General features: G+C 43.7%; 1 protein-coding gene across 1 annotated transcript in view; it reads right to left on the reverse strand.

Annotated features, from left to right (window-relative positions):
- col27a1b (collagen, type XXVII, alpha 1b) overlaps nt 1–14,021 on the reverse strand; it is a 592,171-nt gene that overhangs the window by 180,676 nt on the left and 397,474 nt on the right. Inside the window, exon 27 of the mRNA XM_068012172.1 lies at nt 10,686–10,739. Within this exon, the coding sequence (XP_067868273.1) occupies nt 10,686–10,739 (54 nt within the window). The remainder of the gene's footprint in view (nt 1–10,685; nt 10,740–14,021) is intronic.

Raw genomic sequence — 14,021 nt, forward strand, 5'->3', positions numbered from 1 at the left:
ATAATATGGCGACCGGAATTGCACACGGTACTCCAGCTGTGGCCTTACCAAAGTTCTGTACAACTCCAACATGACCTCCCTGCTTTTGTAATCTATGCTTCAATTGATAAAGGCAAGTGTCCTATATGCCTTTTTCACCACCCTATTAACCTGCCCTTCTGCCTTCAGAGATCTATGGACAAACACGCCAAGGTCCCTTTGTTCCTCGGAACTTCCCAGTGTCAGACAATTCATTGAATACTTCCATGTCACATTACTCCTTCCAAAGTGTATCACCTCACACTTTTCAGCGTTAAATTCCATCTGCCACTTATCTGCCCATTTGACCATCCCGTCTATATCTTCCTGTAACCTAAGACACTCCACCTCACTGTTAACCACTCGGCCAATCTTTGTGTCATCTGCAAACTTACTGATCCCACCCCCCACATAGTCATCTATGTCGTTTATATAAATGACAAACAATAGGGGACCCAGCACAGATCCCTGTGGTACGCCACTGGACACTGGCTTCCAGTCACTAAAACAGCCGTCTGTCATCGCTCTCTGTCCCCTACAGCTAAGCCAATTTTGAATCCACCTTATCAAGTTACCTTGTATCCCATGTGCATTTGCTTTCTTGATAAGTCTCCCATGTGCGACCTTGTCAAAGGCTTTGCTGAAATCCATGTAAACTACATCAACTGCACTACCCTCATCTACACACCTGGTCACATGCTCAAAAAATTCAATCAAATTTGTTAGCCATGACCTCCCTCTGACAAAGCCATGCTGACTATTCCTAATCAAATTTTGCCTCTCCAAGTGGTGATAGATTCTCTCCTTCAGAACTTTCTCCAATAGTTTCCCTACCACTGATGTGAGACTCACTGGTCTATAGTTCCCTGGCTTATCTCTACAATCTTTCTTAAATAGTGGGACCACATTTGCTGTTCTCCAGTCCTCTGGCACTTCCCCCGTGGCCAAAGAGGAATTAAAAATTAGGGTCAGAGCCCCTGCAATCTCCACCTTCGCCTCCCACAGCATCCTGGGACACAAATTGTCTGGACCTGGAGATTTGTCCACTTTTAAGCCTTCCAAAACCGCCAATACCTTGTCACTCCCTATGACAATTTACTCAAGAGAACCTCACAGTCTCTCTCTCTCTAAGTTCCATATCTACATCCTCATTCTCTTGTGTGAAGACAGATGTGAAGTATTCGTTCAACACCATACCAATGTCCTCTGGCTCCACCCACAAATTTCCCCCTTGGTCTCTAATGGGTCCTACTCTTTCCCTGGTTATCCTCTTCCCATTGATATACTTATAGAATATCTTGGGATTTTCCCTACTTTTACCAGCCAGAGCTTTCTCATATCCCCTCTTTGCTCTCCTAATTGCTTCCTTAAGCTCCATTCTACACTTTCTGTACTCCACTAATGCTTGCATTGATTTGCTCTTCTTGTATTTGCTAAAAGCCTCTCTTTTCCTTCTCATCGTACCCTGAATGTTTCTGGTCATCCATGGTTCTCTGGGCTTGTTGCTCTTACCTATTACCCTAGAGGGAGCATGTTGGGCCTGTACCCTCCCCATTTCCTTTTTGAATGCCCCCCACTGCTCTTCTGTAGATTTCCCGACAAGTAACTCTTTCCAGTTTACCTTGGCCAGATCCTGCCTTATTTTACTAAAATTCGCTCTCCCCAATCCAAAACCTTTTTATGCAACTTGTCTATTTCTTTCTCCATAACAAGCTTACATTGTACCATGTTGTGGTCACTATCACCAAAATGCACCCCCACCAACACATCAACCACCTGTCTGGCTTCATTCCCCAAAATTAGGTCCAGCACTGCACCCTCCCTTGTTGGATCCTCTACATATTGAAAGAGATGCAGTGGTTTTTGTCAAGGTTCATCCCAAGCAGCTCTGTAACACAGGAGTCTGTGCTCTACGGGCTGTTCCCAGGGACGCACACCGAGACAAACATCAACTGCTGCTGGAGGACTATCAATTCGGTGAAAGACGCCCTTTGGTCTGCCCGAAACTTGCTGGTCTTCCAGCGCAAAGAGTTGTCCACCGCCGAATGTTGCAGACTGGCACATTCCAAGGTCCAGGACTACGTGCTGAGGGACGCACTAAAGCTTGGGGCAGCCGCAGCAAAGGCTCAATGGGGAAAGACCACAGTGTAAGGTTCCCCCACCAAGCTGGACTGAGGGGGTGGATCCAATGGAAGCCCCTCGAACTGTATCGTTAATATTCTCAATTGCTGTAAATGTAAAACTGTAATTGACATGACAATTGTGAAACAGAAGGGTTGGGAAGAAACTCATGACAGTATTGAAGGAAACTGATCTCCCTTGCAATGTTTGTATTTTTTGGTGCTGTTTGGAAACTGTTTGGCAATGTAATTTTTACAGATTTTATGAATAAAGTATATTTTGGAAATAAATAAAAAAATCCTCTACATATTGAGCTAAAAAGTTCTCCTGTATACATTTTAAGAACTCCACTCCATCTAAGCCCTTAACACGATGACTATCCCAATTAATGTTGGGAAAGTTGAAATCACCCATATAATTACCCTATTATTTATACACACCTCTGCAAATTGCACACATATTTGCTCCTCAATTTCCCACTGACTATCTGGGGGTCTATAATAAACACCTAACAATGTGGCTGTCCCTTTTTTATTCCTAAACTCTACCCATAAAGCTTCATTTGATGCCCCCTCCAACAAATCATCTCTCCTTACTGCAGTAACTGACTCCTTAAGTAATATTGCAATGTCCCCTCCTCTTTTACCCCCTCCTCTGTCTCGCCTGAAGATTCTATATCCCGGGATATTGAGCTGCCAATCCTGCCCCTCCCTCAACCATGTCTCCGTGATGGCTACTATATCACAATTCCACGTGTCAATCATTGCCCTTAACTCATCCGTTTTACCTGCAATACTCCTGGCATTAAAGTAGAGGCCTTCCATCCTGGTCTTACTCCCTTGAAACTTACTTCAGCTGTATTCCCTCTGACTTGTTTGCTTTCCTGTGTCTAGCTGTGTCCCTATTCTGCTAGGAGTCTGCATCCCCTCCCCCTGCCAAATTCGTTTAAACTCCTCCCAACAGCACTAGCAAACCCGCCAGCAAGGATGTTAGTACCCCTCTGGTTCAGATGTAGACCGTCCCTCTTGTACAGGTCCCACCTTCCCCAGAAACGGTCCCAGTGGTCCAGGAATCTAAAACCCTCCCTCTTGCACCAACTCTTAAGCCACGCATTTATCTGTGCTATTCTCCTATTTCTATACTCGCTAGCACGTGGCACTGGGAGTAATCCAGAGATTACAACCCGAGAGGTCCTGCTTTTTAGTCTACTGCCTAACTCCCTGAATTCTTGATGCAAAACCTCATCCCTCTTTCTACCTATGTCATTGGTACCAACATGTACCATGACTTCTGCCTTATCACCCTCCCCCTTCAGGATGCCCTGCAGCCGTCAGTGACATCCCGGACCCTGGCACCATGGAGGCAACACACCATCCTGGAGTCACGTTGACGGCCACAGTAGCGCCTATCTGTTCCCCTGACTATAGAATTCCCTATTACTATTGCTCTTCCTCTCTTTCCCCCTTCCTGTGCAGACAGGCTGCTTGTGGTGCCAGAAGCTTGGCTCTGTCCGCACTCCCTGGAGGAACCAGCCTCATCAGCCTCCAAAATGGAATACCGATTTGCAAGCGGGACCCCAGGGGACTCCTGAACTACCTGCCTGTTTCTCTTGGACTGCCTGGTGGTCACCCATTCCCTTCCTTCAAGTCCCTTCAGCTGTCTATACGTGCTATCCACGATGCTCAGACTCGCAGATGTTCCACAGTGTTTCCAGCCGCCGTTCCAGCTCTGAAACCCGAGCTTCCAGGAGCTGCAGCTGGACACACTTCCTGCACACATGCTGGTCCCGGGGACTGGAAATGTTCCCGGATTCCCACATGCAGCAAGAGGAGCAAACCATGGCTTTAAGCTCTCCTGCCATGACTAAACCCTTTAAATTTAAAATTTTAGATTATAATTAAAAAAACAACTAAGTCTTGCTAAAACAATGACTTACAATTCAATCCACTTTGAAAAATACCCACCAGGACTTACTCACCAGTCAGCTGTGCTCTTTGGAAACTCTCGGCTCCCCTCACTCTGAGGACAGGTAGGAAATGAAAGGAGCTCCTTGCTCCCTCCTCACCGAACTTCCTCAGTCACCAAACTTCCACTTTAACACTCTAATGCAACCCAAGTCAGCACTCCAATGCAAACAAGGTCAGCACTGTAAGAGGGCCCACTTTTATACTGACTGACTCTAGCCCCTGAAAACTGCTTTAAGCCAATTCTCTAATCAACAAGGTGCAGCTGCAAGCAGAGCCTGAGTGAACTCTGTTTAAAGCTGGTCTAAAACTCACCTTCTCCAACCCAAACAGCAACTGTTAAGTTAATCTGCTAAATAAAAGACAGACTAGACTTAAGATAAAATTAACCCTTAATTATCCTCAGTCACCAAACTTCCACTTTAACACTCTAATGCAACCCAAGTCAGCACTCCAGTGTAAACATTAATTTGGTATACAGGAAAAGTAGGGAAATGAAAATAATGTATGAGAAAAGCCACAAATTAGCTCACAAAATTTAACTTTGCTTAGGCAAACCATCATGTTAGTTGCATTCAGGAAACTGCTGAACAAGTACTATAATTCCTGTACATACAAAAATACACCTATTCATTAAATCGTGTGTGCACATATAAAGATAAGACGGTATGTTTTCCGATGAAGGGCACTAGAAGTCTGGTTTATTGGCACACCCTTGTTAACTGAAGCATTTGTGAACTAAAAGTCAGTTTTGAGTAGTTTGCCATCATTAAAGATGTTAAACATAAACTGTTCCGTGGAGTTTAAATGTCTGATTAGGTAGGAAATGGAAAATGCATATCAGGAGCTGATTTATTTATTCCGTCATGGAGAGCTGCTCCAGATCAAAGAGTAGGAATGGTGTGGTTTTTGGGGAGGTGCTATTCTGTGATATTTCACATTCCCATACCTTACAATGAAGAGGAAATGTTTTCTTTAGCAGTAGGTGCACAGTTTTACTACATTAAGAAACACTCTTTGAGCAACCGAAGGAGACGGTTCAAATGAAAATAAAGAGCCGTTGTGCACTGGGGCAGTGGCATTGGCGCTGTGCTGTAACGCCTTGGGAAAAGTTGTATTGGTTACATCCATAAGTGAGTTTCAGTCTCCAAAGAATGAGCATAAAGTGTCTCCGGAGGCATTTACACACAGTGATATATTGGTCAGCCTTGATCAGCCAGAATGAGGTTACTCACAGCTTGTTCAAAAGGCAGGGTAGATGCAGCTAAGATGTTTCCCCTGTTTGGGGAGTCTAGAATCAGGGGACACAATTTCAAAATAAGGGGGAAGCCACTTAGGATAGAGATGAGGAGAAATTTCTTTACTCAGAGGGTTGTGAATCTTTGGAATTCTCTACCCCAGAGGGCTGTGGAAGCTCAGTCATTGAGTATGTTTAAAGCAGAGATTGACAGATTTCTAAATACCAATGACATAAAGGGATATGAGGATAGTATGGGATAAAAGCATTGAAGTGGATGATCAGCCATGATCGTATTGAATGATGGGGCAGGCTCGATGGGCTGAATTTCCCACCCCTGTTCCTATATGTTCCTATGCCTACAAATGTATGTGCATAACATGTGCACACACACATACATATCACAAACACACATATCACAAACGCACATATAAATAAACACAGATATTTGTTTACACACACCTCTACTCATTCACATTATTATCTGAATGGTGATAGATTGGGAAAGGGGGAGGTGCAATGACACCTGGTTGTCCTTGTACACAAGTCGCTAAAAGCAAGCATTCAGGTACAGCAAGCAATTAGGAAGGTGAATGGTATGTTGGCCTTCATCGCAAGAGGATTTGAGTACAGGAGCAAGGATGTCTTACTGCAGTTATACAGGGCCTTGGTGAGACCACATCTGCAGTATTGTGTGCAGTTTGGTCTCCTTATCAGAGGAAGGATGTTCTTGCCATAGAGGGAGTGCAAAGAAGATTTACTAGGCTGATTCCTGGGATGGCAGGACTGGCGTATGAGGAGAGATTGGGTCGACTAGGCCTATATTCACTAGAGTTTAGAAGAATGAGAGGGGATCTCATAGAAACCTATAAAATTCTAACAGGACTAGACAGGCTAGATGCAGGGAGGATGTTCCCGATGGCTGGGGAATCCAGAACCAGGGGCCAGAGTCTCAGGATATGGAACATGCCATTAGAACCGAGATGAGGAGAAATTTCTTCACTCAGAGGGTGGTGAACCTGTGAAATTCTCTACCGCAGAAGGCAGTGGAGGCCAAGTCATTAAATATATTCAAGGAGATAGATATATTTCTTAATGCCAAAGGGATCAAGAGATATGGGGAGAAAGCGGGAACAGGGTACTGAATTAGACAATCAACCATGATCTTTTTTGAATGGCGGAGCAGGTCCGAAGGGCCGAATGGCCTACTCCTACTCCTATTTTTCTATGTTTCTACATGCTTTTGATACATGCACACTATCTGATTTCTTCAAACTTGATGCAACACACAGTTTTCAGAAGAAATGTCCTACACATATGCTCTGCCAGTGTCAACAAAGACTGAAATACATTTTAGGTTAATAGTACACAGTGGGCTGCTCAGTACACAGTTGAGAACTGGTTTATTATCGCTAATGGGACTTTGCAATCACTGATATTTAACATGAGCACGGAAATGGTCTTACATCTCAGAGTGGTCAATTTAACACCAGTGGGTGGTCTTCCATGTTAGACGTATTTGGTAAGCTTCATATGATCACAGTACAATCTGAATGTTGGGCAACCTGAGCTATGAATGTTAAAAAAAATCACTTCTATGGACAGTATAAAGGTTCCACTTGAATGTTATGCTCCTTTATCATGGTAAATTTGAAGGTAAGGCTGTTTTATGAGCAGTCTTCCCTAATAAACATGAGTTGTTCTAGCAATAGTCCCAAATGACCGTAGGCATCTCTCTCCATTAGAGAGAGACAGTTGGTAATGTATAGCTTGAAGGACACCACTCCACAAGCAGAAGGCAAGGTGAGGCAATGCAAGGAGGCAGCCTTCCACAACCGGTACAGGGATTGAATGCACGCTGTTGGTATCTTTCTACATCATACTCTAGCCATCTAGCCAACTGAGCTAACCGGCCCCCCTTAAGGAACAGGAATCAATGTGTAAATGCAGTGAAATCATAGATTCAGAATTAATTCTGGGAATGTTGTTCAGCACTGTGATAACAAAGCGACCCAAACACCCCACCCCCCCGCCCCCCACCCCCACACACAGATAGATAGAGAGGGGATGGGGGAATAGAGAGAGAGCGCGAGTGAGAGAGAGAGAGAGAGAGAGAGAGTGCACGCGCAAGAGAGAGAGAGAGAGTGCGCGCGCGAGAGAGAGAGAGAGAGAGAGAGAGTGCGCGCGCGAGAGAGAGAGAGCGCGAGAGGGAGAGAGAGAGAGCGCGAGAGAGAGAGCGTGAGAGAGAGAGAGCGCGAGAGAGAGAGCGAGAGAGAGAGAGCGAGAGAGAGCGAGAAAAAAGAAAGTGGGGCGGTCACGCAGACAGCGAGGGAGAGTGGGATAGACAGACAGAGAGTATGTGTGTGATGGAGAGAGAGAGAGAGAGAGACTGGGATGAACAGAGAGAGGGAGTGAAAGACTTACAAACACACACACACACAATTCTTTCATGTCTTGTGCATGTTCTGGGAGTTGCCATTATATCTGAGGTAGAAAAGAGCTCTAGGACAGTTAAACCTAATATCTCATAGAATTGTCAGCCACACAGGGTTAATTAGATCACTATATATAAGGATTTCCATGGTCCCAGCACCATTCATCCGGTCTAATCTCACATGGTTATATTTTTCTGGTTGACAGTTCTAGAGAAAGCAGTAGACAGGAACAAAAAAGGCTGTGGTGCAGGTAAAAATGCTAATTTGTGTTCGCTGCTTCCCTGAGGATTGCTCGTCCTCCAAAAATGGATTAGTGAAACAAGAGAGAAAAGAACGTGTTACTTGATGAGATATTGTGAGGCATTTGTGGGCACAGTAAAGTAACCAGAGTAAACGGAAAATATGAGTCATTCCTTTAATTAGAAAGAGCATGTGTGTAGTGATGATATTCTGTTGGAACCGGAGGTGGAGAGAGAGGCCTGGGAAGGTAAAGGGATGTACATGTTGTGCAGCAGGTACTACACCAGGTACTGGGACTATTACTAAAGAATCAGTCTCTTCTGTGCATGGGAAGAACAACAACTTGCATTTATATAGTGCCTTTAATGTAGTAAAACATCCCAAGGTGCTTCTCAGGAACCTTATCAAATCAAAACTTGACAATGAGCCACATTGGGAGATATTAGGACAGATGACCAAAAGCTTGGTCAAAGAGATAGGTTTTAAGGAAGGACTTAAAGGAGGAGAGAGAGGTAGTGAGGCGGGAGGTTTTTGGAGGTTACAACAGATGGAGGGTCTCAGAGTAGAGGCAGTGACTCTACCTGGCCCCTAAAGACTTACAGAGACAGTCAGTCGCCTGCAAAACACTGCCAGTGACAGTGAAGGCCACCCTTTCCAAGCACCCATTGGAGATATATCAGGAGTCAGTCTCTTTGTCATGTCTTTAGAACAATGAAAGCTTAATTTCCTGCACAATGAAATAATCATATACTGCAAGAGTATTGCGTCCAGTTCTGGTCACCACGCCTAAGGAAGGATGTGAGAGTCCGTGAGAGGGTGCAGAGGAGATTTATCAGAATGTTTCCAGGGATGGGGGATTTTAGATTTAGATTTAGATTTAGAGATACAGCACTGAAACAGGCCCTTTGGCCCACCGAGTCTGTGCTGACCATTAACCACCCATTTATACTAATCCTACACTAAATCTCACATTCCTATCACATCCTCACCTGTCCCTATATTCCCCTACCACCTACCGAGACTAGGAGAAATTTATAATGGCCAATTTACCTATCAACCTGCAAGTCTTTGGCTGTGGGAGGAAACCGGAGCACCCGGAAGAAACCCACGCAGACACAGGGAGAACTTGCAAACTCCACACAGGCAGTACCCAGAATTGAACCCAGGTCGCTGGAGCTGTGAGGCTGTGGTGCTAACCACTGCGCCACTGTGCCGCCCCATTTGTAATTTTAATTACAAGGTTAGGTTGGAAAAGCTGGGTTTGTTCTTCCTGGAGCAAAGGAGATTGAGGGGAGATTTGATAGAGGTGCACAAGATTATGACAGACTTAGATAAGTTAAACAAGGAAAAACTGTTCCCATTAACTGATGGTACAAGGACTAGGGGGGACACAGATTGAAGGTTTTGGGCAAGAAATGCAGGGGGAATGTGAGGAAAAACCTTTCTACACAGTGATTGGCAACGACCTGGAACTCGCCGCCCATGAGGGTGGTGGAATTGGAGACAATCGATGATTTCAAAAGGAAATTGGAGAGGCACTCGAAGGAAATAAACTTGCAGAGCTATGGGGATTGAGCGGGGGAGTGGGAGTGATGGGGTAGCTCCGTGGAGAGCCAGCATGGACTCGATGGGCCGAGTGGCCTTCTTCTCGGGCTCTAAAACGTATATCAAAGATTCGGTCATGTTTCTCAGTTGTTTAGTGGTAGGGGATGCACATGTTGTTGGCGTCTTTTGTGCATTGAGGTTCTCTTTACCGGCTGTAGATGAGTCTTACTGCAGCTCTTGTTGTCGGAATAGCACTGGTTGGTGGTTGCACTGCCAAGTGGCAGGCTGCAGGAGACCCAGAATATCTGGTGCATCAGTATCAGAGCTCTTCTTTCCTGAATTTGCTGCTGTCACATTGCCACTAGAGGCAATGCCCAAAATCATTGCAAAATAGAATTACTAAAAATGCGTCTAAATAGCACTTTTTTGAAAAAGTATGCAAGTCATCTAACCATCATTGACTTCAAAAAATCCTCTTTTCTTCCACCCGTCAAAAGAAACCTTTGTAAATGAACCGTGTTGAGTTGCTGGCAAAATTGAATTATTTGCCCAGTCATTACGCACTGTACAAATAAGTAAGAAATGAGGCCTCTCATTCATTTTTAATCTCAACCTTGATTAGTAATGGTTAAATCAACCTTCATCAATCTGACCCTTAATTTCCTCAGCCTCTCTTTCAAAAGAAATCTAAAGCAAAGTTTCACAAAAATATAATTCTGTGGCTCTGAGTCATGAAGCTTTCTTTATGAATCCACAAAATGTGATTTTCTGATATTTACCAGAATAGGTAATAAAACCTAATAAAATTTCCACACTTGGCTATTCGCAGAAAAAGTACAGAAACTCAATTTTTGCAGATTCACAAAACCTTTGTGAACAGTAGGCACATGTTGAATGCAGGGCTAGATACACGATTATGTCACACATCCCTGCACTTTGGTAGCCAGTAATCTTTGTCAATAGCTTATACTTAAACTGTAACGTTATTAAAAGAACAATTAGAAGCAGTGAAAGACAGTTTGAGGGAAAACGGTTTGTGTGTCTTTGTGCACTGCAGCTACTGGCCAGGTTTCCTCACAATAAAAGATCCAAAAATGTAATCCCAAAAAACACTGGGGCACTTACAGGTGGTCCAAGTGGTCCCGGGGGTCCGAGCTCTCCAGGAGGTCCTGGGTGTCCCTAAAAGTTAAATGCAGAACAAAAAGTGAATTCAATGAAGAAGGAGTAGGAATAAATCAGTATAGTCATATAAATAGGGCAGGTAACATTCGCACCACACAAGTGTCAGGCAATGACCATCTCCAACAAGACAGAATTTAACCATCTCCCCTTGACATTCAATGGCATTACCATCGCTGAATCCCCCACTATCATCCTGGGGGCTTACCATTAACCAGACACTGAACTGTAGTAGCCATATAAATACTGTGGCTACAAGAGCAGGTCAGAGGTGAGGAATCCTGTAGTGAGTAACTCACCTCCTGACTCCCCAATCTACAAGGCATAAGTCAGGAGTGTGATGGAATACTCTCCACTTGCCTGGATGGGTGCAGCTCCAACAACACTCAAGGAGTTCGACACCATCCACGACAAAGCAGCCCGCTTGATTGGCACCCCATCCACAAACATTCACTCCCTCTACCACCGACGCACCGTGGCAGCAGTGTATACCATCTACAAGATGCACTGCAGCACTGCATCAAGGCTCCTCAGACAGCACCTTCCAAACCCGTGACTTCTACCACCCAGAAGGACAAAGGCAGCAGATACATGGTAACACCAGCACCTGCAAGTTCCCCTCCAAACCACACACCATCCTGAGTTGGAACTATATCGCCATTCGTTCACTGTCGCTGGGTCAAAATCCTGGAACTCCCTTCCTAACAGCACTGTGGGTGTACCTACCCCACATGGACTGCAGTGGTTCAAGAAGGCAACTCACCACCACCTTCTCAAGGGCAATTAGGGATAGGCAATAAATGCTGGCCAGTGACGCCCACATCCCATGAATGAATAAAAAAGGATGGAAATAGTTGTAAGAGCATTGAGATGTGAGATTTGAAGAATGAATGCGCACCAGATAATCTATTTTTTGCGATGTTGATTGAGGGATAAATATTGGCCGGGACACCAGTGAATAACTCCTCTACTCTTCTTTGAGATAGTGTCATGGGATCTTTTACGTTCACCTGAGAGGGCAGACGGGGCCTGGGTTTAATGTTTCGTCTGCAAGAGTCAATGCAGCTGGGTTGCTCTATAATGTTAGTGTTTCCGATAGCCGTTTTCATACTCACCTACCTAACAGGAAAGAACATCGCTCCCTTTTATGGTGAATTTTTATGAGGGATGTCAGTACTGAATAGTGGAATACTTGCCCATTTTCAGGATGTGTGTCAACATTGAGCACTCCTGTGCCAGATACAGTATTACATTTTGTTAAGAAAAATAAGGAAACCACATATTACTTGGAAAATAAGAATCTAACTGGGGTAGAGGAGCAAAGGGATCCAGGAGTACAAATACATAAATCACTAAAAGTTGTGACGCAGATCAACACGGCTATAAAACAAGCAAACCAAGCACTAGAGTTTAATTCTAGAGGGATAGAGAAGTTATGTTAAACTTGCATGGCACCATGGTTGGACGACACTTGGAGCACTGTGTACAGTTCTGGTCGCCATGTTATAAAAAGAATAAAGAGGCACTGAAGAAGGTGCAAAAAAAGATTTACAAGGATGGTACCAAAACTGTGAGGTTTTAACCATCAGGAAAAGATGAACAGGCTAGGTCTGTTTTCTCTCGAAAAGAGAAGGGTGAAGGGTGACCGAATAGAGGTCTTTAAGATTATGAAAGGTTTTCATAGCACAGGCACACAGAGAGCTTTTCCACTTGTGGGGAAGAGAAAGGCTAAGAATTGAGCGGAGACTACCCAAACTCATTTCACATAGAATCATTACAGGCATTAGAACAGAAATCTTTCACCCCATCATTCAAGGTTAGATTCAAACACAACTCAAGACGTGAAAAGGCACTTTGCCAATCAGCTTTTGCCAGCCAGTCCCAAAATAAAAAAGGTAATAATTTCTTCACTTTATTTTGTGTAACCTTACAGATGGTACTAAATTGTACATGTCTATCCCAAGCATCCAATTGTAGTTTGGTGTATCAATTATTTCCCCAAATAACTGACACTTTCTTTGCATTTCTAAATTAGTCAAAGTGGAGCAGAATTAAGGGATATGGGAATAATGTGGGAAGGTGGAGTTGATGTAGAAGATCAGCCGTGAACTTGTTGCGCCTCTTTCTTATGTTCTTAGGATGGATTTTGAAGAAATGTTAAGTAAAGGACACATTGCTGACTTTGTAACCTATGGATATTGGCTCCACACACTGTTCAAGATTTAGACACAACGAAACAAAACAACATAATGTACTTAAGAGTAATAACAAAAAATGCTGGAAATACTCAGCAGGTCAGACAGCATCTGTGGAGAGAGAAACAGAGTTAACTCTACAGGTCTGTGACCTTTCATCAGAACTGGGAAAAGTTAGAAACGTAATAGGTTTTGAGCAAGTGAAAGTGGGAGGAACAACAAAAGGAAAAGTCTGTGATAGGGCAGAGGGCAGGAGAGATTAAAACGACAAAAGGCTTCTCTACTTCTCTCTCCACAGATGCTGCCAGAGCTGCTGAGTATTTCCAGCATTTTCTGTTTTGGTTTAAGCTGTGCAGCATCTGCAGTATTTTGCTTTTGTATAATCAATTTAGAGGTGTGCAGAACAGAATCATTGGTCTTTATCACATTTTGCATGCAGTAGGCAGTTCAGGGAGATAGAATGGACGAAGACGAAGGCTGTAAATTAGAATTTTAATAATTAAAGTAACATTTATTAATGACTCAGCAACTTCCCATTGATCTGTATTTGGGTTGGGATTTACTAAAAGGTATTATTCTCTTCCTTGATCTTTGCTTGCACTGCCCATTCTTGAATTGCTTTAAATGAAGTTGCTTCTTTCTTCCATTTCAGTTGCCATGTGAAAATGAAAGATGCTTTTTTTTTCCTACTTCATGAACGCAGACTCATGAATAGTTGTTACATGATATCATTAAGTTCAGAAATGTCAACATTGTGTTAAAAGCTAATGTGGTGAGGGGTTGGATGTTACTGGCTAGTGGGAACGCTCATTGTACAATCCTTTGAAGCTAAAAATGCAAGGCAATTACTTCGGACTACAGAGGAAGATGGATAAATCCTTGAAGCTGTGGCAAATTGCCCAGTTACAGACCTGGGGATGTCCCACTTACTCAGGCTCTGGCGGGAGCCTGCAGGATTATTGTTTCATCTGCTCCATACCTTGCATTCTCAAAGTGCAATAACAACTACTTATAGTTATATAATGCCTTTAATGTAATAACATTTCCCAAGGAGCTTCACAGGAGCCTTATAAAGCAAAATTAAACA

The sequence above is a fragment of the Heterodontus francisci genome, chromosome 32, assembly GCF_036365525.1.
Source record: "Heterodontus francisci isolate sHetFra1 chromosome 32, sHetFra1.hap1, whole genome shotgun sequence".
NCBI lineage: Eukaryota > Metazoa > Chordata > Chondrichthyes > Heterodontiformes > Heterodontidae > Heterodontus > Heterodontus francisci.